General features: G+C 48.7%; 1 protein-coding gene across 3 annotated transcripts in view; it reads right to left on the minus strand.

The window, feature by feature from the left end:
• NCOR1 (nuclear receptor corepressor 1) overlaps window positions 1-26120 on the minus strand; it is a 116387-nt gene that overhangs the window by 59046 nt on the left and 31221 nt on the right. For 2 of the 3 annotated variants that reach the window (XM_063295684.1, XM_063295676.1), the window contains 8 exons: window positions 25267-25319; window positions 23412-23478; window positions 21876-22048; window positions 19378-19468; window positions 16131-16309; window positions 15117-15171; window positions 13723-13824; window positions 1755-1885 (listed from right to left, as the gene is read on the minus strand). In XM_063295684.1, the coding sequence (XP_063151754.1) occupies window positions 1755-1885; window positions 13723-13824; window positions 15117-15171; window positions 16131-16309; window positions 19378-19468; window positions 21876-22048; window positions 23412-23478; window positions 25267-25319 (851 nt within the window). The remainder of the gene's footprint in view (window positions 1-1754; window positions 1886-13722; window positions 13825-15116; window positions 15172-16130; window positions 16310-19377; window positions 19469-21875; window positions 22049-23411; window positions 23479-25266; window positions 25320-26120) is intronic. The other variant, XM_063295667.1, reaches the window with a different exon arrangement.

Here is a 26120-nt window from a genome sequence, read left to right on the forward strand (position 1 = left end):
GCATGAATGTGCCCATGAAGAGATGGGGAGTTAAGCCTGGATCGCAGGAGACTTTTATCTTTTGTTTTTAAAAAGTTGCATACCACCCCCAGTTCAAAAAGTCCCGAAGTAATTGTAAAAGCATAAGGACAAAAGCAGAACTGAAACGTCTATTAGAAATAATTATGGAAGTCAAGGGCCAGGGGAAATGAACACAAAAAAAACACATTTCTGAAAGAGTCTGACAGACAGCGGGTGCTTCCAAAGCAGATTTATCACTGCAGAAATATCTGCAATCTGCAGGGCGGCCGGTGGGAAGGGGAAGGACCATGGGGCCCCTCCCCGAGAGGCAAAGTCTATTTTCCTGCATTCTTTAATTGACGCCTGCCTGGCCAACCACTCGCAAAAGTGGGAAGAGCTGGCATTCTGGAGTTTCATATTCACCCAAGCAGCGAAGGGCGGGAGCATCACAGCTTTTCAGTCAGTGAGAGAAAAGCTCTCTTTGGGTACCCAGGACAGAATTATACGCCCTCTGAGCATCTTCAGATGCAAAAACGGAGTCGAACTGAAATGCACCAACGTGCTTACATTCTGGCAGGGCCGCCCCAGTGTTGGAAGGGAATGAACTACACCTTCCGCACAAGGCCAAAATATGTAAAAACAAACCAAAAAAAAAAAAAAGGCAATTTATACAGCTGGTGGGCTTTTGTCCACTTCACCGGTGTTCAGCCATTTTTTCTTCTTTTCTGTTCAATTGTGTCTGATTCTCGGAGATTGCTGGACAAGTTCCTGCGGTTCTCTTGGCAAGGTTTTTCAGAAGTGGTTTGCTGTTGCCTCCTTCCCAGGGCTGTTCAGTTTAGTAGTTTAGTTTAGCAGTTCAGCCATCACCGTTTCGCTTTCATGAAGTCTTGTGTTATGAACAGAAGAGAGTCTCTGGAGCTCAGGGTCTGACTGTGGCGTCCTTGGTGCTCTCTGAGCTTGGCTGGCTGGCTTCTGAAGATGTCGCCTAGTCGCGCGATGGAACGTCTGCCAGCCAACCCCCAAGCTCAGACAGCACCAAGGTCTCCAAAGGATTTCACGTGGTGGGGAGAACTGTCTCTCAGGAGGAAGAGCCCCCGCGTAGCTGTGCTTGCTGACAGGGACCTCCAGCCGCCCCCCTTTGGAACGGGACTCCTTTCCTTTCGGGGCCGAATAAAACAGAAACTTTCTCGGCAAGCAGATAATGAATTCAGGTTGCTTTCTGCACGCATGGCCACATCCTGCTCACGGACAACTCTCACCTACGGCCTTAAAGGGGGAGGTAAACGCAACTATGGACGTTATTTAAGGCTTTCTGGACACAGAGAAAGGTCCAACAGAAGAGAATCGAAACTTTCAACAGAAGACGATCTCTGCAGCTCAGGGCTGAACGGTGGAGTCCTTGGTGCTCTCTGAGCTTGGCGGTTGGCTGGCAGACGTTTCGTTGCCCGACCAGGCCACCTCACAATGTTTTATGGTCTTACCTCCACGGCTTTGATTCGATTCCTCGTTAGAATATGTTATTGTAAACCGCCCAGAGTCCCCCTTTCAGGAGAGACGGGCGGTGATAGGCATTTGAAATATAAACAAACAAACAAATAAATAATGTACCATCCCAGTAATCAGCTAGGATTCTTTAAAAGACCTTTTATAGAAAACATTTTCTTGCGAACACTGAGCAAATACTAAAGACGCACGTGGACAGGCACCCCCCGCACCCCACCCCTGGGAGCTAAAAAAACACACAGTGGGCTTACTTGGACTCGTCTTTTTCATCTTTTTCCTCCTCATCTCTTTTTTCCTCCTCCTTTTTCTCAGTTTTCTCTGCCTTCTCCTCCTCTATTTTTTCTTCGACTTTTTCTTCTTGAGAAGGACGTGTGATTTGTTGCTGAAATGGAAGCCATTTGAATTACACACGGTGGCGGGCATCAGGGGAATATAGGGTCTGGGCTGGGAGGGAGATCAAAAGCTTAGAAACGGGAAATAGTTTAAGGAGGGGGGGGGAAAGCAGGGGGGAGGCTGCCCAGAAAAGGCTCCAACAAGAGGTGGACTTGCAGGTTAGGGTTAGAAACACGTGTACAAATCCCCAGAGCCTTTAGGGAATGCAGAAAGTGCGTGACGGTTTACAAAACTCTATTCACTTAGTCCCATTCATCCCCATAAATAACCGAGCCGGTGGAGCTTTCCGTTCCAGGGCTACGCTAAATGAAAAACCGGCTTCGACTGATAAGAGAAGACGCTGTGACTGGATTTGTTTCTACGTGGAAACCACGTCCAGACTTATTGATTTATTTATTTATATTTCAAATTTAGTCACCGCCCATCTCGCTCACAGAGCGACTCCGGGCGGTTCACAGTAAAACAAGAATAAATGCTAACTAAAATACAATAAAACAGTGTTCTTAAATAAGTAAGATATTCCAAGGTATGGATGGTAAATAAGTTCTTGATCTACGGGAGCATCTTCAGGGTGCCAACCAGCCCCAGGGTTGGTTATCCCCCCTCCCGCCCCACGCGAGACGGCAGAGCCAGGACTTTGCCCCCTTCCGGAAGGCCGGGGGGGCCCACCTCTCCTCTGGGGGAAGCGTGTCCCACAGGGCGGGGGCCACAGCAGAGAAGGCCCTCCTCGGCCCGGCCAACTGACAGTCTCTCACGGACGTGGTCCATAATGTGCCCTCCCTGCCTGACCGGGTGGGACGGGTCGATGTTATGGTGGCGAGATGGCCCCACGCCACGTAGGGCTTTGGAGGTGATGACCAACACCTCGGACTGGACCCGGAAGCAGACTGGCACCCAGTGCAGCTCCCGCAGCAAAGGTGGTACGTGTGCCCTCCTTGGGGCACCCAAAATTGCTCACGTGGCCGCATTTTGCTTGGGTTGTTCATTAAAGTTTGGTTTAGAGTGAGAGATTAAGGTACTATATATTTATCTTCATATCTGTGCTGGAGAAGACCGGAAGTCACTTCCTTTGTACTTCTAAGTATTTCTGCACTTTTTTAGCTTGTCTTTTTTCCTTTAGTTCTTTCCTCAGGCTTTTCTGTACTTTGTATTTTATCTGTATTTTGAAACTCTAATAAAGTTCTGTTCACACAAAAAAAAGGAGGAGGAAAAACTGGCTTCTGAATTTCATGGGAAAAAAAAGGTTATCATCTGCAAAGTGATAGGTGCCAAGTCTGCCAACAAGGCACATCCTCAGCACACCTCACTCCAAAACAGCAGGTGAAAGTTACAGATCAAAAGTGACTGAAACCCCTCGACGTTCTCACTGAACCTTGGGAAGCCCTGAGATTCTCAAGAAAAGAATAAAATCCTTATTTTAAAAAAAAAAAAAAGGGAAAGACACTCCACACTTGTGCTAAACTACAATTCCCATGCAAGTAGTCCTTGATTAATGACAATGGGTACCAGAATTTCAGTTGCTAAGCAAAGTGGTCATTAAGCGAATCTGACCCGATTTTACGACTTTTTGCGGCAGTCATTAAGCAAATCACTGCAGTCATTAAGCGAACCACGTGGTTGTTAAGCGAATCACACAGTTCCCCACTGATTTTGTTTGCTGGAAGCCACCTGGGGAGGTCGAAAATGCCAATGAAGTGACCACAGGACACTGCGATGGTTGTAAATGTGAACCAGATGCCAAGCACCCAAATCGTGATCGTGAGACGGGGACCCGCCGTGACGGTCGTAAGCGCGAGTGCTGGCTGTAAGTCGTCTTTTTCAGCACCCTTTTAAGTCTGAACTGTCACTAACAAAATGGTTGTTAAGCGAGGACTATCTGTAGTGCTCTGGGGAAAGGCTGCAACGTACCAAAAGCCCCTAGGACAAGTTCTTCCTTTGTAGGGCGCCTGCAGCATTCCTGAAAATTCAGCTGCGTTCAAGGGCTTTGCACAAGAGGTGCCACGTGGAGGAATCATGGGGCCTTTCTGACAACTCCTGGAAGTAGGGGCCGCAAAACTTTTTCGAGTCCGAAGCTTTCCGGCATCGAAACGCTGCCCCGCTAGCTCGAATAACTGCTGCAGCGCTGAGAGGTGCTGACCCGATTCTGCTGGAGGACTTCCAACGCTGTGCTGAGGATTCTGGGAGTGTCCCAAGTTCAAAACAGCCCGTTCTGGAACAGGATTGTTATGAGCTCAGGACACTCAAAGTCAGGGTATGATTCAGTTATTCTGAACGGGAAACGGGAGGTTATTAGCTCACTTCCAGTGGAACCTTTTACCTTCACGCACACCCTTTCAAGAAACACACTGCACCTGGTTTTTTCAAATTCCTGTCCCACACACCCACAGGATGGGCTCCAGAACTCCTCCTGCAGACAGTGACATCTGATGGGTCCTCCTCGGTGATGGGGCCTGCCCTTGGGAATGCTCTCCCCTGACCCCACCCCACCCAGATCCAGAGGACCCTGACTTTGTTAGCCTGCAGGAAAACTTAAAACCAGGACGATGGGTGAACTTGTCTTCTGGAGGGAGGGGGCAGGATTGGTGAGTCCCTGCTATTCATTGTTTGATGGTTTGGGTTATGGATTTGGGGAGACGATCTTTTGTTGATGGTGTATTCCCCCGCCCCATATTGGTGGTGGTGGGGGTATTTGACATATGCTGTTTGAAGTCACGATTGTGTGAGTTGGGAAGCCATAAAAATCTTCCAAATAATTAAACAAATGAATAAATAATTCCTGGACCACGCGGGCCACTTGCCATTCAAAAACCAGGCCTGGCCTCAGGCCAAGGAGCAGGTCCAGACTGGCTGTTGTCCCAGGCCATGCTAATGTGCCTTTCAACCTCTATACGCGGGTGGATGACATCTATCCAACCCATCCTCAACACGGCTTTGGGGAGGAAGGCAATGTTGACGGATGCACTTGGCCCAATGACTCTGTGGCAGACTGGAGGGCCCCGTGGCCGTGCCCGCTGGTCTCTCTGGAGGCAGGATGCTGCGGGATGTGATCGGAAGGCCACGCTGCCAGACTTGTGGGATTCCCACTGAAAGTTATCACTGCCCATTAGAGACATATGATGCTGTCCTAAATGAGTCTTTGCTTTGATCCTGAAAGTATGTCCTGAGTTCCTTATTTATTTATTTGTCATATTTATTACCACCCATCTCACCCACTCGGGGGACCGTGGGCGGTTTACAATAAAACTGTATAGTTCCTTGAACCCAATTAGCTCTCAGGCGCCCTTGCCCCCCTCCATCAGGAGCTCAGCATGGGCGGTGTGTAGAAGGCCGACTCAACCACACAACTTCCTTCTGCTTCTTCCAGGAAATGTGTGCACTCCAGTGTTTGAATTACTGCTCCCAGAGTTCATAGCAGGCCAGCTGGGAATTCTGGGCACTGCAGTCCAGCCTGTCCAGATGGTCCCCAACTAGGGAAAGGCGGGCTGCACCTGTTGGATTCCAACCAGAAAGACCCACAAAGGACACCTCAGTCCAGTCCCCGTCTCTCACCCAAAGTCACTTCACTCAGGTAGAAAGAGGAAAAGAAAAAAAGGAAAAAGAAAGAGAGAAAAATAAAGGGGCAACCAGTATTTGAAAGAAAGCTGGGAGGTAAAATAAAATCCATCCGTTGGTCATCAAAACCAATGTTTACTTGTTAAGAAATTAAGTACTTCTGTTCCTGAGCCAAACTCCAACTTTTTTCCTGAAACACACACACACACACACACACACACTCCTGCATGACAGCCTGTTACTCGATGTCAGCTGTTACAAGTCTAAAATACCCATGTAATATTTAGATTAATAGGTTGGAAAGCAGAGCTGGGAGGGGGCAGCTGGATTGTATTTCTGGCCAGGAAGCCCTCAGCAAATGTCCTTGCCTACTCGATTTATTTAGAAGAACCAAAGGGCTTGCCAACTCAAATAATCACATGTTGCTTCCAGATGGGCCAGAGAACATGTGTGTGTGTGTGTGTGTGTGTGTGTCTGTGTGTGTGTGTGTGTGTGAGTGAGAGAGAGAGAGAGAGAGAATTAGAATGTGTATGTGGAGGGTGGAGTCGTCTGGAAGGAGGAAAGAGTGTTTACTGCATTGAAGAGATAAGTTACGAGCCACAGTTCACCCTGGAAGACTAGAAAAGGGTGCAAGAAAAGTTTTGCAGGCCCAGAACAGAAATTCAAGGATTTCAGTTTCTAGACAGGTGTCTCTAAGATGCAGCAGTTGCCTCCTTGAGAGTAGCACCAGGGTGTGTGTCTGTGTCCCGAGGAACAAAATCTCCCAGGAACCCTTCCTATGCAAGGATGCGCGGGACCATCTGCCCATGTTATTCAGGGGGTGCGTGCGTGTGTAAAGGGGTGGCATCTGTGACTTTCATCATCCCAGAGTACTACAAAGCAGCCTTACACACGAGGGTTGGGGGGAAAAGGGTGGAAAGAAAGGGTCCTCTGCAAGTAGGATATACCTTTTAAAAGCAGGGTTTTTTTCTTTAACAATTTTTTTTCTTGCGTACCCAAAGAAACTGACTGTGTCTAATGTCCGAAAAGCCCTTTCTGTTCACCAACTGATGCCTTTATGATGAAAAACCCAGTAGCCACAACACAGACACACAGGGAGGAAAACACCAGGATTTTTTTCCCCTTGACGTGTGAAAAGGCACTTCCGGAAACACGCAAGAGACCTACATTGAAGCACCCTGTGCCCGAAGGCTGCCCTTACCTAGTTATCCCGAGAATTTCTTTAGTAAGATGCTGAGCGTGGCAGTGTTTGAAAAAAATGCAGGGGACATTCATCCCCCTTGCCCTTCTCCCCCAGGGCGTGTCGCGGGCAGGACGTCTGGGATGCAAAGAGTTAAATCTGCCAAGCAAAGAGGGGGCCACGGAGCCCAGTTAGGCTCAACCAATGACACAGGTCCAAAGTGGGATTCTCGCTCTCTCGCCCGCTTTCAAAAATAAGCTCTGAGCTCGTTATTCATTGATCCAGTGAACCGAACACGCAAATCCAAGTAGGATCCCCCCCGCAAAGAAGCAAACAAACCGAAAACACAAACCTTCCATTGGCTGAAGCCTTCTCGGATCGACGTACCTGAACGCTCATCGGCTGCTTAAAAGCTATCCACGGCCGGGAGGGGGTGATTGGAAACAGTCACAAGGGAAGGCAAAGTTTGGGGCTCCGACGGACAAGGCGACGGGGGAGGGAGATGCCCCCCTCCCAAGCCTCGTAGGAGGAAAGGACCACCTGACCCAGCCGAGCCGCGATTCCGGGGGGGGTGGGAAGGGGGGGAAAGGGGAAAAAAAACGACGGTGTCTTCCCGGCCACTTTAATCTTCCCAGTGAAGGGAGAAGGTCCCTCTCGCATGAGAGCATCTAATCCCGCCCGGGGTTACCCAAGGTGATGCCCCGCTGAGCGAGGGCTTGATTGGCTGTCACAGACTCGGCGTGTTTTTCTGTCTAGTCAGATGCCCCAGCCATGCCACCTGCCGCTGCTGTGATTCATGGGCGCTGACCAAATGGAGAGCACCCCCCCAGCCACCTCCCCGCAGGGAAACCGTCGACTCCGAGCTCCCTTTTTGATCCCCCAGTTGCAATGCTGCAAGCTGGGACTCCATCATCATCACCATAATAATAATAATTATTATTATTATTATTATATATATATATATATATATGTATGTATGTATGTGTATGTGTGTGTGTGTGTGTATATATATATATATATATATATATATAATTTCAGTACAGCCCGAGACAAGCTGAAGTCCAGGCGGAGCTGGGCTTGAGTCGGGGGCCTTCCAGATGGGTGGCACCACATCTGTGGCCAACGGGGCCCATTGCAGGGAGCAACAGGCGCCAGGGTGGGACCTGTCCTAACAGCCAGGAACCACGCTGAGACGAGGAGTAGGTCTCTAGTGTTTATTACTGCTACGTAAGACAGAAAATCCTAACAAACTGAAGAAGCGTGGGAAAAACCCAGACAGATAAACCCCAAAAATCAAGGCGGGTCTGATCTGTGTCTCTCTGAATGGCTGCTTAATTCCTCAGGACTACGCAGGCGTTTTCCCCCCTGGACTGGGGCCCCCTCCTGCTCGCCATCAGTACTCAAGACAGGACCCATCTGAGGGATGACGGGGTGCGGAAGGTTGCCCTAACCCCAGCCTTGGAGCTGTGCTGCTAGCAGAAGGAAGGCCTTTTCCTTCTGTTCATTCATTTGAACGCTGGACCAGTTTCTGCCCTCATCCCACCCCCCAGAACCCCCGGGGTTCTCTTCGTCTGTGCACGGCAAAGGAGAGGCACCAGCTCATTCCACTAGACCAGTCTTTCTCAACCTTGCACTAGGCCCCTGAGACCCACAGTCAGCGGTGTGCAAAGCGTTCGGAATCCGAAACGCCCCATTTCGGGTTCAAGAACACTGTTCCGGCCTTCCTGAAAGCGTTCCGACAGTGTTGTGGCCATTCCCCAATTGCTCTAAACGAGCAACAGCCCAGCTCAGCGTAAGATTGTTTCAAACTCAGAAAGCTTCCCAAGAGTTGGAAGACTTTGGGAATGAGGTCAGAATAACCCAATTTTGTTCCTAGACCAGCGGTTCTGCGCTCAACAGATCAGCAGTTCCGTTTTTACAACGGTTTGCTTTTAGTCCGAGCTCTTTAACTAACAGGCAAGCTTACAAGCGGAAGAATTCCAGATTTGTTCCCATGCCAGAAAGAAATGGAGTTCCTGGTTTTTCCAGATAAACAACCTACAGCATTCCAGATATCACAGCACACATTTCCAAGCCGGCGCCTCCGTAAAACTTTGAACTCCAAACCCCAAAATCCCCAGCCAGCAAGCTGGCCAATGCTTGAAATACTACGAGACCGTTGCAGCACTTCCCATCCAAAACAGCAATGTTTCAATCTGTCGTTCCACAATTCCTCACACCTTGTGACGGTGCGTGGGTAAAGAAGCACTGGCTCATTCCCTTAGCAGGTAAATGGGGCGGGGGGGAGGGAATTCCTCGGTCTTTCTAGACCAGTGTTTTTCTCCCTTGGCCACTTTAAGCTGTGTGGACTTCAACTCCCAGGGTTCCCTAGCCAGCATGGCTGGCTGGGGAATTCTGGGACTTGAAGTCCACACAACTTAAAGTGGCCATGTAAAGGCTGCCTATCTTAAAACACTCTCAGACTCACAAGCAAGAGCTTAATAAAATCTGGTTTATTTAAGAATAGTATGCAGGTTCACAAAGAAAGCTGAGAATGGGAAAAGCGCGCCAAATGCAAACTAAAAACCCCTCGGTGCAAACGAGATCCCTCCCCCCGTAGAACCTTCCCAGGCTCACAATCCCAGGTGCTCCTAACGGCTCCTGACGGTGCGGTGGAAAAGGCTTTGAGCCGAGCACATAACCCAAACACATTCCATTGAAACGAACGTAGATACAGAGCTTGGCACAAGGTTTCCCAGCAGCTCCCTCCCAACAGCAACGCGCGTCAGCGCCAAGGCATGTGAAACGTTACGATGTATAGTGCACATTGAAACAGCGAACATGACAGGCCAAGGGTGAAAAACACTGGTCTACATATATAGGGATGTCACCTCCAGAACTTTTTTTGGTGCTCAAAGAGTGCCAGGTTGAAGAAACACATCACATCATTTACAACCTTTTGGTCCCCAACCTTTCCTTCTGCCCACAGCCTCTAGACAAGACTGAAACAGTCTTAAGATAATGCTGACAGTAACAATAAGGACCACTGGCATACTGTATTAAAAAGTACAGATTTGTTGGGTGCTTTTTAGTGCTAATCAACTGAAAAAGCGACATTTTTGCATTCAAGGACCAGCAACCAAAACACGGAAAGGTAAATCCAGCTGAAACAACGAATAACAGATGCCTTTCAAGTTAAAATGTGACCCTCGGTAATTACGGTTGGTCACTGTTAATGAACCAGCTAAAGTTTTACTGGAACTCATCAAAGTCCGGTGCTCTAGCCATCCAGAGGCCACTAGGCTTTTGATGAGTTACAGTAAAACTTTAGCTGGTTAATTAACAATGACGAACCATAACGTTCTAAGTCCTGGGGAGCAAGATAATATTCAGAAGCAGCTCAGGCAGACAGCATTCTGATTCACTAAGGCAGTGTTCCTCAACCTTGGCAGCTTCAAGGAGGGTGGACTTCAACTCCCAGAATTCCCCAGCCAGCCTGGCTGGCTAGGGAATTCTGGGAGTTGAAGTCCACCCTCCTTGAAGCTGCCAAGGTTGAGGAACACTGCAGTAGGTTATAAGAGGAGGGATGGTGAAGCACCATCAGACTTGCAATATCCTGTTCTTATAAAGGCAGTCTCAGCAACAGCTTTGCAATCTTCCCGTGGAGTGGATCTTCTGCTCTGGTCTACCAAGTGGAGCTGACACTCGTGGCGAATGTGAAATCGCCTCCTGGCAGGGAAACCCAGGCATTGTTGGGGACAACCGCTGGTCCTCACCCGGCACAATTTTATCCGCACAGCCGATACAGCAAGATATAGATTTAGGACGACGGCAGCGTTTGGCCAACTGCCAGCAAAAGCCTTCACACCCCTTACAGCAGCCCTGTTCTCCAGATCCACAAGCTCCCCGAGCGAAAAGGAACCAGGAGACCTTCCAGCCCAGTTCCTTTCCAATAAAACCAGACAAGGGATGTGGTGGGGACCAACGGAAGCAGCACACACACCGACAAGGAGACACACACGAAAACAGAGGGAGCAAGGAGGCTGACAACCCTAAGTCCCAAAGCCAGAAGAGCCGTTTTTCAGGACTCTGACTTGATGCCATCTTCCTTCCTCCAGAATATTGTTCTATTTATTTACGTACGCCCTTAAAATACTTTTGCTACCTTTTCCAATCAACAGAAGTAGTGTATTTATTTATTTATTTTATTTAATATATTTTCTATCCCGCCTTTATTATTTTTATAAATAATTCAAGGCAGCGAACATCCCTAATATTCCTTCCTCCTCCTATTTTCCCCACCACAACAACCCTAATTGGCTCTTGGGCTGAGAGAGAGGGACTGGCCCACAGACGGCTTTCGTGCCTAAGGCGGGACCAGAACTCTCCTACCGTGCCTGATTGGCTCTTGGGCTGAGAGAGAGGGACTGGCCCAAGGTCACCCAGCCGGCTTTCGTGCCTAAGGTGGGACTAGAACTCTCCTACCGTGCCTGATTGGCTCTTGGGCTGAGAGAGAGCAACTGGCCCAAGGCCACCCAGCCGGCTTTCAGGCCTAAGGCGGGACTAGAACTCTCCTACCACGCCTGATTGGTTCTTGGGCTGAGAGAAGGGACTGGCCCAAGGTCACCCAGCCGGCTTTCATGCCTAAGGCGGGACTAGAACTCTCATACCACGCCTGATTGGCTCTTGGGCTGAGAGAGAGGGACTGGCCCAGGGTCACCCAGCCGGCTTTCAGGCCTAAGGCGGGACTAGAACTCTCCTACCACGCCTGATTGGCTCTTGGGCTGAGAGAAGGGACTGCCCCAAGGTCACCCAGCTGGCTTTCAGGCCTAAGGCGGGACTAGAACTCTCTTACCACACCTGATTGGCTCTTAGGCTGAGAGAAGGGACTGGCCCAAGGTCACCCAGCCGGCTTTCAGGCCTAAGGCGGGACTAGAACTCTCAGTCTCCTGGTTTCTAGCCCAGAACCTTAACCACATGTTTCTATACATAGAACTTGTAAGGCCACTTGACTGATAATTTAGGATTGTGTTGGCATGTATCAATAAATACCAAAAAAATCAAGACCCAATCATAGAACACCAGTATAACAAACCATGGCTGTCTGCACATAGGTGAGGCTGGAAATAATACTCCCTCACCCAACTCAATTACCATCCTGGCCCAATGCATGGAAGAAGAGCCAGGCCTTCTTGGCTCTACAAAGCCTAGTAGGGTAGGGGGCACCTTTGCCTGGGGTGTGGGTTTGTTCTAAAGGGTAGGTGTGGCAACATAGAAGGCACCTCCTGTTAAAGTCTCATAAGATGACACTCCCTCAGACAGGGGACCTGGAGGATGCCCACCCTATATGAGCAACTGGGATGGGTAGGCATAACCGAAGATGGACGATCCTGCAGTTAGCCAGCCCTTGCCATGTTGTAATGGTATGTGGGAAAGGCCTTGGGAGACCAGGCGAGGACAAGCTGCCTAGGGAACGGCCAGGTAAGAGACTTCATAGCCCGAAGCTGCACGATGGGTGGAGAAAGAGCCTCAGAAGGGACCCTTCCTGGTTTCTTGGGCTGTAAAGGAGACGGCGGGAGGATTGTACTTTCCGACTTGCAAGAATCTTGTAATGGTGTGTGGGAAAGACCTTGGGAGATGGGGCAAAGAGATGCTGCCCAGGGAATGGTCTGATAAGAGAGGGCATGGCCCACAGCTGCATAATTGGTGGACAAAGAGGCCCAGAAGGGACCCTCCCTAGCTTCTCGAGCTGTAAAGGAGACAGGGAGAGATGTACTTTCAGACTTGCCAGATTCTGTCAATGTAGCTTTCCAATAAAGTAGAATTAGCTCATCTGGTTGTGCTTCCTGCCTGGCCTACCTGGTAAGGCTGACACCTGTGAGCTTCATTACCAGCTCCTTGCATTGCACCAGAAGCCTACCAACAGCCAATACAGCAGCTCCTGGAATTACATGGGCTTACCAGGGCACGCCCCTTACTACCTACACGGGGCATTCTGGACCAGTGGCAGCTTCCAGATGGTCTTTAAGGGCAGCCCCACACAGAACTCACTGCAGAGGTCCAACTGGGAGGTGACCAAGGCATGAATGACTTTGCACAGGGCCTCTTTATCCAGAAATGGCTGCAGGAAAGGCCCTCTTGGTCACAGCTGCTACCTGCTCAAGCAGAGGTCAGGAGGACCCCCAAATTGCACAAAGTTCTGAATAGGGGAGGGCAACTCCACGCAGAGCCAAAGGCGGAAAATCCCTAGATCTGGATCCTGGAGGGTCCAAAACACACACAGACGCTGGGTCTTGCCTAGGTAAAGCGGAAGCCTGTTTTTCTCCATCCCAACCCACACCTCAACTGGAATGGAGGAATTGACTTAATATTTTCTGCCAAGAAGTCCTCCTGCTTTGGAGGAAGTAAGTGACTGAAAAGGGTGGGAGAGATCAAAAACGCAGAGCCTGCCAACGTCAGCTAGTGTTCCTTTCGATTAAAATAGCTATTCCCCCCGCCACAGGGCAAATAGAAAGAAGGATTTCTGCAGCCCAGGAGTCCTGCTGTAAATCGCTTTTTCCCCAGCTGTAACATCCAAATGTATCTTCTTTCCACCAAAAAAACAGGCCAGTCAATTTGGGGTTTGTTTGTGCTAAACCATGGCCTGCCCGAAACAGGCTGAAAGAACTCAGTCGCTCTCTGAGTGAGATGGGCAGTGAATAAATGTTATATCTATCTGTCTGTCTGTCTATCTATCTTCCAAAACACAATGTTTTGCTTTAAATGCAAAACAACAGCAACAACAACAACTAGGAAAAAGGGAACTGCAAGAGGTATGTCAGCCTATTGTGCTGAAACCCGATCAGCAATATAGAGAAGTGAAGCTATTTTGCAACAGGGGGGAGATGGGCAGTGATAAAAAAATTGATAAATAAAAATAAAATAAACAGGCCTCTAGTTTTAATCCAAAGCCAAAACCCTTCACTGAAGGTGTCAGAAAACAAGGGGAAAATAATGGCTTGAACAGCAATCTGCGAAACTTGGCATTTAAAGGGGAGTCCAAAAGGAAGACTAATTAAAAATACCTTTCTTCATCGTAAGAATACCAGGGACTAAAAACGTGAAAAGCAACGCACCTGGTTCCTTCCCCGCCGCTTGCCATAGTTCCGCCGCACCAGGGCCTTGTAGTTTTCGTTCTTCTTGGTCAAGTAATAATACAAGACGCAGTCTGGAACATTCTGAAAAGGGAAATGGTGTGCCTGTTTTTGACAGAAGCATGCAGCAACCGTGATGCGGAGTAATGGATTGAGAGACAGCACGGCCATTTCCAATTGGCTGTTAGGAAAAATCTCCTAGCGCTAAGAGCAGTTGGAATCACTGGGCCAAATACTTACTTACTTACTGATTAAAGAAATGTATATGGCCGCCCAACTCATGGTGATTCCAAGCGGCTTACAGGTAGTCCTCGCTTAATGACCATTCGTTTAGTGATGGTTCGGACTTATGACAGTGATGAAAAAATGACTTATGACCTGTCCTCACACTTACAACTGTTATGGCATCACCCCGGTCACATGATCACAATTTGGGCACTTGGCAACTAGTTCGCATTTATCACTGTTGCAGCGTCCCATGGTGACATGATCACCATTTTCAACCTTCCCAGCCAGTTTCTGGCAAGCAAAATCAACGGAGAACTGCAGGATCCGCTTAATGACCATGATTCGCTTAATTACCACCACAAAAGTCGTAAAATTGGGTCGGATTCACTTAATGACTGCTTTGCTTAGCAACCAAAATTCTGGTCCCAATTGTGGCAGTTAAGTAAGGACTACCTGTACAGAAATAAAACCCCAAATACAAAACCCAATACACTTACACACATGGCAACAATACATTCAAAGGAACCACCTGACGGACTCTGCATCAACCTGGGAGCCCCCAGCCCACTGGCAAAACCCACATCTTCAGGGCCTTTCGGAAGGGTATTAAGATGGGGGCCAGTCTTATCTCCGTTGGGAAGATGCTCCGCAGGGAGGAGCCAAATGCATCGGCTCTGCCCTCCCAGCGGAAACCGAAAGTCCTGCAAAGCCACGCCCATTTATCTGAAATGTCCATGCCCCCTTCAAATCCTCTCCCTGCCCACCCAGCTCTTGGTGCCAAAATCGGGTTCCCCTGCTGTGGTTTGACGAACAAAGGAAAGCCTGCGTGTCAGGCTAAACCACGGTGTCTTTTAATCCTCCCTTGAGGGACAAGCCACAGAGGGCCAAGTGACCCATCACGCAAAGCCATCAGTTGTGGCTGACAAAGCCGGAGGGCCGGTTTCAGGGATGGTTCAATGCCCCAAGCGAGGCACCCGCATCACGGCAGCGTGGGAACTCAGCCGCTGGGTGCCCTTCTGCTCAGCTCCCTGGCATGAGCCGGGAGACCCTTCTGTGGTATAAACCCAAGCAAAACCCAGAGAAGAACATGGCCGCGCTCAGCAGCTTATGGACCTGTGGTCTGCCATGCACACGAAGCACCGTCTCACCTTTCTTTCTAAATAGGAAGCGATGAGGCCAAAGTTCTTAGGATGCTGGACAAACCTGTATAAATACACAGAAAGCAGCCGGGCTTAACCACCTGCCTGATTGACAGACAGGCCTTCCTCTTCTCCCTTGATGACCAGGCCTGGCCTGGCTCTGTGCTACCTCTGCAACCTGCATAAGCCTAGTGAAAACATGAAACGGAGATACGCAAAATATCCAAAGCCACACCCTGGACTCCTCCTGGCACCAGCCAGGCCATCTCCTGGAGATCTTTGTGGCCATCTAACCTAGAAACCAACAGCCTGTGTTATTTCTTTTTTTTAAAGCACAGAGGAGCATTTCAAGGGATAATGAAATGTGGCCCCAGAATTATCCTTTTTTACGGAGGAAGATCACCTCTCTGCCTTGGATAGCAGCAGCCTAGGGGACCGACTTCACCTGAAGGGACCTTCGGATGATCAGAAGGCTTCCTGAGATTTTAAGTTCAGATTTTAAGTTAGGCTTAAAGCTTGCAAACTCAGCTGCCAGCTTGACATTCAAGGAGACTATCTCTGGCCACGGAGGTCCCACTTGGAGAGGTCTCAATCTCCAGTGTCCAAACTTCACCACAGCTCTTGACCGAGCCACTCTCCCTCCTCCAACCGATTATCCTCCTCCTGGACTTCCTGCATCTCTCTGGGGTTCAGGCAAGGAAGCTGCTGCACCTGAAGATGCCAGGGTTCAACCCGGGGCCTTCCACAAGCAGGATGCGTGTTCTCCAGCGGCCCATGCACGAGAACCCACCTTATCCTGAGTTAGTCCACTAGCTCTCCTAGGCAGAGGCTCTCAAGGATTCATAAGGAGATGGGTCTTTCCCATCACCTGCACCTGGGCCCTTTCCATTTTTTAAAAAAGGAAACACTTAATATCCGCCCACACGGCAGATGCTCTACCTGAGAGCACAGAGGCCGTGCAAGACTCGAGTTGCGCAACAGCTACTTCTCCCCAGAAAAGCAAATAAAGGGGAAAAAAATTACTTTTCTTTAAAGATCTCCTTCTCGTGATCGGTCCAGACATTCATGAACTGCCGATCCTTGTACACCTTCATGGGATCCTCCATCAGCCCGTTCATGTTGATAAACTTCACGCGCCTCTGTTCTGCATCGAACATCATGGGAGGAATGACCGAGAGTTGGCGCATTTGTTTCTCATTATTCTAGAAGTGCAGGGGCAAAGGGGGGAGAAGGGAGGAGAGACACACGTGGGCTGTTAGCACATCATTTCTGCCTCCGCTGAATGGCCCTACATCAGCCAACACCTTCTAAGAGTGGTGCTCATGGCTAACCAGCCAAAGGGCTCCCCAAAGCTGGGATCCTGTGGGGAAGAGCTTCTTCCCTGGGTCCCAAACCACTTCTGCAGCAGTGGGGCAGTGGCCGCCTCCCACAAACAGCTCCACTCTGCTGCAAAAACGGGAAGGATTTTGCCAAGTCTTTAAACATTCACATTGGGCCAAGAAAACAGGTTGTGCTAAACAAGGCATGGGACCAGCTGCAAAAACCCAAACAAACTCAAGGCTCTGGAGAGTGATGTCGGATAATGGATAGGAAACCAGACTTTCAGGATGCAGTTACACACGCACGCATGCACGCACAGGCTCATTAAACCACGAGGTTTACCGGGTCAGCCTCAGCCAATCCACCGCCTTGCCCTTGGCTGAAATTACCCCACAGGATTGTCTTGAAGGCAAACGCCTGCCCCCGACATTCTACCTTTGCTTCCCTGGGGGACCGATGCGGAACAAATGGGGCGAAGGGACTTAAAGAGAGAGAGTTAAAAGAGGACAGACGCCCACCCCATAAAAATAATCTGCTCTGTGGTCAGGCCTCACATTGGAATGATGCTGGGGGGGAAAGGTCCTCTGAGCACAAGCAGGGCGCTTCTGTGTCACTGATAAAAAACATGTCACAATGAGGAGAGGAAGAGGAAGAGGAAGAGGAAGGTTCCCCCCCCCCCCAGCAAAAGCTCCTGCCACTGGGAGCTCAGGCAGAGGTGGTAGAGGGAAGTCCACGTCACTCTCTTCTCTTTATGAAGCTTGTAATTAAAACCAAAAACCAGGAATGGCTCTTACTGCAGAGATAAAGGGCCCATGGCGCTCTGGAGACAGGATTCCCAACACAGCGATCCTGGCATCTATGTGCCTGCCGATCCTTCCCTTGATGCCTGCCAGACCCTCTGCCCCACTTTCAACACTTCTTTAAACATCCTGTTTTAATTCTAAACCAAATGAAAAAGGAAGTTCCCATGCTGAAAACTTCAGCCTCCTCCTTGTTTCCCAGGATGCCATTTTGTAAATGGACAAATCCCGCCAGGTTGCCACATTTTCTTGGAACGCCTCCCACAGGCTGTCAAGATGCCCTTGTGCCCGCCGATCCCAACAGGCTGTTTTGTGACGCTTGGAAGTGCTTTACAGGCCATAAAGCACCCATTCCGAGGCCGTCATAACTTCGGACCATCGTTAAACAAACGGTCGTAAGTTGAGGACTACCTGTATTTCAGTATGAACGGGCACGATTCCACCCACTACTACATTAACCTGCTGACTGGGAGCTAGTATCTGCTGACTTCCAAAAGCCTCTGCTATCTACAGCACCCCACTCAAGAGGTTTTTCTGAAAGCACAGCTTTTTCAAAGAGGGATTTCAGTGTGCCTTTCCTGCCCAGATCTCCTTTAACCTCGGATCAGTGTACAATTAGAATGGAAGGGAGTTAACAGTGAAAAGCACCTTTCTCCCCAGTCCTCCCCTTCCTTCTACTTGGAGAGGCCAAAAGGCAACATGGCTCAGGAGCCTTCCCCTGATAAGGTGAAGTCAGCTGCTTATGTTTTCACACATCCATCTCTCCCTTTCATCCCTCTGCATGAAGCATCCCACCCTGAGACCCGCGGTAAGGCCCTCAGATCAGGTGCACTTCCATTTCACCCGAGTATTTCGGCCAACTCTGCTATCGCCCATGATATAATTTATTTTATTTCTTTAATTAAATAAATTTATGTCACCGCCCATCTCCCCCAACGGGGGACTCTGGGCGGTTTACAATAAAATAATACTAAAAACATATCCACCTAATTTACCATTAGAAATATAAATAGAAAATAAATATATAAGCCTTTTGAAAGCTCTAGGAGAGTGTTTCTCAACCTTGGCCACTTGAAGACGTGTGGACCTCAACTCCCAGAATTCCCCAGCCAGCAAGGCTGGCTGGGGAATTCTGGGAGTTGAAGTCCACACGTCTTCAAGAGGCCATGGTTGAAGAACACTGGTCTAGGATGAGCTTCTTTAACAGGGTGCCCTTGCGAGGGTCACCTGTGGCAGGAATTATGAATGAAAAATTGAAAGGGCACAAGATGGAGAAAGGTGGATGTCTTTCTCTCTCTCCTATATGGAAATGAGGAGGGAGCCGCATTTAGAAGTTTTCAGCAGGAATGTGGGGTGGGGTGGGGTGGGGTGGGGGTGGGGGTGGGGGCGGGAGCTCAGATCGGAAGAAGCTAGATGCTCTTGCAATTAGGAACAACCTTTCAGAGGGACTACTCTGGACCTTGGGGGGAGATGGCAGCTGTCAGATTTCGTTTCGGAGTAATAGTAAAATGAGCCATTCCAGGGGGGAGGGGAGGGGAGGGGGATGGCAGAGAACCCTGGTCATTTCTGTTTAAAAGAAGAGGAAGAGGAGAAGGTGGGACACCAAGTGCCAGTATCCCAGGCCACAGAGCAGCCAATAGTCATCTTGCGCCTTTCCTCCCAACTCATAAAAAATGCCCCCACCTTGAATAACCCGGGCCTAGCATTACAGGAGAGCCAGTTTATTTTTAGTTTATCCCTCCTTTATTATTTTTACAAATAACTCAAGGTGGGGAGCATCCCTAATACTCCTTCCTCCTCCTATTTTCCCCACAACAGCAACCCTGTGAGGTGGGGGTCGGGGTGAGAGGGAGGGACTGGCCCAAGGTCACCCAGCCGGCTTTCGTGCCCAAGGCGGGACTAGAACTCACCGACTCCCAGTTTCTAGCCTGGGGCCTTAACCACTAGACCAAACAGACTCTCTGTTAGTCTACGGTGACCTTTTCCAAATACCAGACCCCTGATTTTTTGCTGAGCCTAGCAATGACTCACCACTTAAAAAAAAAAAAAAACCTTTCGTAAATACCTAGTATTGGTCTATACAGGGAAGTGTTCCACCCTCCCCTCCCCAAATCATCAGGAGGAATTTGGCCCAACAACCCCGCTCTCACCTCCTGCTCTGAGAGCCCGTCGATAATCTCCGAGATTTCGTGTTCGCTCCGAGCGATGGTCGCCGAAAGGCCGGTCCCTCTTTGACCAACCCTGGAGGTGCAACAAGGAAAGAAGTCTTTGATTAGAGGAGGACTAGGAGAATGGAAGAAGACCCCTGTGGCTGGGTCGGGCCGAGAGCTGGTAACAGGTCTGTGTCATGAGTGAGGATGGCGAGCAGGAAGGGGCTCCCATCCAGGCTGTCAAGCGCATGCGTAGCCCTGAGGAATTAGGTGGCCATTCTAAGAGGCACCGATCGGGCCCGCCTTAGTCTTTGGGGTTTATCTGTCTGGGTTTTTCCCACGCTTCTTCAGTTTGTTAGGATTCTCTGTTATGTAGCAGCAATAAAACACTAGAGACCTACTCCTTGTCTCAGCGTGGTTCCTGGCTGTTAGGACATCAATCCTAACAAACTCCTACTCCCATCGAAAGAGGGAGGAGCAAAGAATTTAAAGGGGAGACATTTGGAAATGTCTTCAGAAAACCAAGAATTTCGGCTCGCCATCCTCACTCGTGACAGTCTGGCCCCTCAGAGCAGCCTACCAGATTTATCCAGGCAGCCTGAAGCTGAGGACGGGAGGCCATCAGCCTTGACCCCTGGGGCCACCGGCAGCTGCATTTCAGGTGGTCATACACAGGGACCACAACTTGCGGCCAGTGGGAATCCAGTCCTGGATCTCATTCCATCAGTGCCTCTGGTGGTCACACGTTTGGGGGTGGCTAGTGCCCTAGCGCGCTCGTTCGCCCACAAGGGCCAGGTTAGAGCATCCGCCAGTGGATTTTATTATGTATATTTATTAGTTATTCGTAATTGCATTTTATATAGTGTATTTTTATATATTATAGTCATATTATATATCTATTGTTTTACTGATTACTTTGTTGTAAACGGGCCAGAGTCCCTCTGGTGGGAGGAGATGGGCAGTGAAAAATTTGATAAATACATAATAATTATCATCATTATTAAAATTTATACTGCCCAACTCCCAGCGACTCTGGGCAGTATCATCTTTCCACTGCCAATTCAGCAAAGAAAGAGATCAGCTTCCCTCACCTGGCACAGCCGTATCAGGGCTGGTGGGAGTTTTCCTCCAACGTGTAGGGGGACTGCAAATTACTGAAGGGTGAGCTTCCTGCACATGGTTCCATCTTCCCCAAACAGGAGCTCTAAAGATTTGGTCCAGCCATGGAAAAGACCCTGTCCCTGAATTCACGGTAACCTCATTGGTCCTTCCGAGACCAAAACCAGTTTGTCTTCAAGCCCAAAGAACGGCCACCAGACGGCTCGACAGAACAGAGCTTTGAAGCAGTGCTAAATGACTTTTAGGCAACAAGAATGTAGTGAAGAATGTAAGGTAAACAGGTGAAGGTTTCCCTCGACATGAAGTCCAGCCGTGTCCGACTCTAGGGGGCGGTGCTCATCTCCGTTTCAAAGCTGAAGAGCCGGCGTTTGTCCGAAGACACTTCCCTGGTCATGTGGCTGGCATGACTACACGGAACGCCGTTACCTTCCCGCCAAAGCGGTACCTATTAATCGACTCACATTTGCATGTTTTCGGAATGTAAACCAAAACATTATTCCCAGCGCAAAAGAGGACAACTGAACACTATTTTGGAAACACGGAACCAGTAAAAAGAGGATGGGGAAGGGCTGTCAAAAAAGTCAAGATGACAGCCTCAACTGCACAACGAAGCCCCACTCCATTTTCACACACATCACCACATGCTCCTAATGGGGTAGAATGGAGTCTCCAGAGGAAGCCTGGTTCATGTGCTAAACAGGAGCAAGTGGACCTCAAGCTGGCTAACCATTTATAACGCACAAAATTCCCATCAGTGAAATCACTTGCTGCCATGTGTTACAGGGAGAAACAGGAACCATCCAGAGTCCTAAAAAGGCATCTTGCTCCATCGTTGCCAGCAGCGAAGCAAAAGAAACATCCTCAGGAGAATTTCAAGAACAGGGAATTCCTCCCCCCCACCACTGACTCAGCAACACTTATTTTATTTAATAAATGTAGATGTGACTCTGGGTGGCGTCCAACCAACACTTAAAACGATATCCCAGCTGTTAAAAAAGGCTTAAAACTATAAATAAAAGCAAGATTGTGGGAGAAGAGCATTCACCTAAACAATATAACCATCAATTATGGTTATATTGATGGTTCAACATAACCATCGCGCAGGTGCCCCACGGGATCCCCAAGGGCCGCTGGAAAAGCCACGTTTTCAGGGCTTTCCAAAAGGCCAACAGGGACGGGGCTACCCTCACCTCAGGAGGATGATGCTCCGGAGGCCAGCAGCCACAGCAGAAAAGCCACGCCGCCTGGGTCCCATCAGAAGGAGCTCTTTAGCAGGCGGGACCTGCGACATGCCCCTCCTGCTGGATCTGGTGGGACGGGTAGATGTGATGGGGAAGAGGCGGTCCCTCAAACAGCCTGGTCCCCTGGTCCTACCTTACCTTTGAAACCGCTCCTGCTGTTCCCGCTGCTTCCGGATCTCAGGGAACTGCTTCTCGTAATATTCCCGTGTTTTGCTTTCCTTGGCCTTCCTGCGGGGGTTATTCTCAATCCGGTCCACCTTCTTCTCCCATGCTTCCATTAGTTGGTCGTAGCGCTGGCAGATCTTCTGCTCCTGGTTATTTCCCAAGGACCAGAGAGAGAGAGAGAGAGAGAGAAAGAAAGAAGGCTCAGGGGGTATAAACTCCCACCAGATTCAACACAACAATACAAACGGAAAGATGGAAGATTCTCGGCAACTTCTGAGAGGGACCAAAGCTTAGTGGTGGTGTGCCTGCTTTCCTCTGCATGCAGAAGACCATAGGTACAATCTTTGGCACCTCCAGATAGAAGAGGGATGGGGACCCATGGCCCACTAACCCTTTTCTACAATATTGGTATGTCCCCAGGTTCTCAGCTTTGAGACACATCAACCCTTTACAAGTAAAATGAATACGTGAAGCCTTCAGAAGGCGCCCATTTAACTTCTTCTGAAGACACCAACAAGTGTAAAAGAGTGGGCTATGAAGGTGGGGCACTAACAGAAGACCGAAGGTATGGAGAAGGCTCTTCGGTTGGAGACCCCAGAGACATGGGGTCAATGAGAACTCAAAATATTGACTGCAGTGGACACAGCAAGCAACACACAAGACTGCGCTTCCCAGACTGCTGAGCTTCTAACAAGGCTACTCAGGACTCTTGGTCCATCTTCTCAAGACAAGGGTAAGATGGAAGTCACCGTGTGTGAATTGGGTGGCCTTATAAATTTACCAGTGTACCTTTACAGGAGCTTTGTGGATTACAACCCACTTCATTTGTGAGATCTGCAGAAGCTCCCTTATTAAATCAGTTCATTCACAGTTAATCCTCCGAAAACTGTTCAAATTTTGAAAGTTCCCTACATTCCCTACATCTATTTATCAATCAATCATCCATGCAACGTTCATTGCTTGCTCTTTTCCTCTCTCCAGACAACAACAAAAACCTCTTAAGTATGCAAGCATTCTGGTTTTCTGCTCTTGAACTGTATTTTTTACAAGCTAGCTCTCATGTTTCCATTTTTGTTTTGTTTTTTTAACAGAGGGAGAAACATTCCTGTGCCCACATCCCATGCACAGCTTCAAGTATCAGGTGTCTTCTACTGAAAGGACCACTAAAATCTGGAGGGCTGGAAAGAGCATCCCAGAACGAGGGCAGTCAGGTGGTCAGGGAACCCAGAGAGCCCAAACTAATTTGCTCATCTACCTTAGCCTTCCCCAGATGCCATGACAGCTGGGAATTGAGGGTGCTGAAGCCCAAGACATCCGGAGGGCAGCAGGCTGGAGAAGACAGACCTAGACCAGAAACCAGCACTGTTTGCTCTGATTTACAGCAGCTCTGCCCACGATGGGGGCATATTTTGCTGGGTTTCTGGGACGTGTGCAGGGGCAAGAGGAGCGACCGCTTGCGCTTCCGTGATTGGCTGGCAATCCATGAGAAGTTACAAAACACAGCCATACCCTTTGCTTCCTGGCATGATTCCGTCTCTTGAAAAACAAGATGAGCTTTTTCCTCATAACTTGGTTCCTAAAAAGAAAGGGGGAAGACATGAGAGGTGAGACAAGGTTTCATCTGTTCTTTTTCTCTCTGCTTTTGACAAATTTCACATCAGAAGCCTTATCCTTCACTTGCAAGCAGTGGCACATTCTATTTTGGTACATGTGCTTTCATACCAAAAAAAAAAAAAAAAAAGACAAGCTGTGCTAATAAAAGTGTTCAGAAGGTTAGAGAGCACCAGGAAGGAGTTACAAGCAGTTAAAATCCTGCCTGCCAAAAGACTATTAATAATTAATCCCCCGTCCTTGGCATCAGCATTGCAGAGAAATAGTTCATATCCCTGAAAATGCTACTGATATAAACCCTAATTTAGGCATGCGAACCACAAGAAAAAAAAAATCTCACCGTGGAACAGCCAGAACGCACCCAAAACATGGGTGCCCCATGCTCAATGCATCTGACTTGGGTTGAAGGCCTCTACAGGAAGACTGTTCCATAAAAACACAAAAACTACCCCCCTGGATCAGACCTGTCTGTCCAGCACAAAAGCAGCTGGCCAGATGTCTGGGGAGGGTAGAACTAGGAACGCATGAAGACTATTCACTCCCAGACACTGGGCGTTCTTGAGGCAGAATGCAACTTTATAGGAAGTTTCTGGGGAGACCTCTCCTTTCTGAATCAAACGCTTTGCTTTTTAATTCAAATGCCACCCTGCAGCGTTGAATTTCATCAGGTGCTTGCGCCCTGCGTAAGAACAACTTCCTTTTCTCTGGCCTCTCAACTCACCTGCCCACTCAACAGACAATTCCTTGAAATCCATTCTTAAAAGAGTTATCCGGGTTTTTTCTCAAGCTGATTCTCCCGTTTCAAAGAGTGACTGCCTCACCATCACCGTGCAAAATTGTGCTACCCTTCTCAGGCTACGCCCAGTTCCTTGGAGGCTCACTGGGATGGGCATCATTGGGTATGCCAAAAAAGTTATTTATGGAAATCCATTGATGTTACTGATCGATATCAGTAACATAGCAAGTCTGTCCTGGTTTTACCTTGATCGGATGATCTTTTTGTATGATGGGGAATTATATTCCAGCATTACAGATGGCCAGGGACAGTGTCAGCAAGAGATTTTTTTTTTAATCCATGCAATCATATCCTACTCTCAGAGACCGCCTGGAAAAGTCCCCGCAGTTTTCTTGGCAAGGTTTTTCGGAGGTTTTGCCAAAAGGCTTTGCCATTGCCTCCTTCCTAGGGCTGAGAGAGAGTGGCTGGCCCAAGGTCACCCAGCTGGCTTCGTGCCCAAGGTGGGACCAGAACTCACCATCTCCCGGTTTCTAGCCTGGTGCCTTAACCACGACACCAAACTGGCTCTCAAGACATAATTAAACTAAGGCTCAGCTGGAGGAAGTTGGAGTGTACGTAAAGCCCTTCCCACCTGCCAGGAATCTTCATCTTTATTACAGTAATTAACCAACGCAAAGCAAATCATCTCTAACCATAGAGCTGTAGCCCGGCAGGATCAAAATGGATAAAAAATGGTACATATAATGTTAGCTAAAAAGAGTATAAGGAAGAAAAAACATTAGGACAAACAAGTCATAATAATAATAATAATAATAATATAAACTAAAAACAAAATTAAAAAATTGAGATAGATGCCATTAAACAGTAAAACTGAAAAGGATTTAAGCTTCTGAGCAACCCTGCAAGAATATAATAACTGAAAGGGTAAGTGTGAAACAAGGCACACATTCCATCTCCAGAAATGAGATCTTTCCCATCAAGATTTGGAGGAAACATTATACAGAGCAAGGCTCTTACGTTTTGATGTTTTCATGGTACACTTTTGTGTCTGAAGGCTGGTTGTAAAGAGGCTGCAGGAAAAGAGGAAGATATTTAGCTGTATTTATGTCTGAAGTAAGCTGAGTCAGCACCCGCCTCTCTCGCCTCACAGGAAACATGCTCGTGATCTGCCCACAAGGAGAGTTTTGCCCGTTTCTTGGCATATGCGCAGGATTTCCAATGTGTTGGAAAGAATGCGCATACCTTACGTACAAGTCGAACACAGAGGGTGGGATCAGTGGCAGGCCTTTTTCACAGCAGCCCCCACACACTGCCCTTTCTCCTTGCAATTTACAAGGCAGCAAAAACCAAATTCTTCCAATGTGCTTTGACCCCAGTGGGTTGAGAGTACTCACCTTGGGATATGTATGTTTTGTAGCTTTAATACTGTGATTATCGGTGTTTTTTGTTTTGTCCCTGCTTTGTTGTTCACTGCCCAAAGTCTTAAAAGAGCAGGCAAGGTCCAAATACAGGTAGTCCTCAAATTACGACCACAATTGGACCGGAACTTCCATCACTAAGTGAGGCAGTTGTTAAGCGAGTCACACCCAATTTTATGACCTTTTTTGCCATGGTCATTAAGGGAACCCGGCCTCTCCATTGACTTTGTCGGAAGCCAGCTGGGAAGGTTGCAAATGTCAATCATTTGACCCCAGAAAGCTGCAACCGTCGCAAGTGCAAGCCAGTTGCCAAGTGACCAAATGTTGATCACGTGACTGCAGGGACGCTGCGACGGTCGTAAGTCTGAGGACCGGTCGGAAGTAACTTTCTTCAGCACTGTCATAACTTCGAACAGTCGCTAATGAATGGTTGTAAGTCGAGGACTACTTGTA

This window comes from Candoia aspera, chromosome 1 (assembly GCF_035149785.1).
Source record: "Candoia aspera isolate rCanAsp1 chromosome 1, rCanAsp1.hap2, whole genome shotgun sequence".
Classification (NCBI taxonomy): domain Eukaryota; kingdom Metazoa; phylum Chordata; class Lepidosauria; order Squamata; family Boidae; genus Candoia; species Candoia aspera.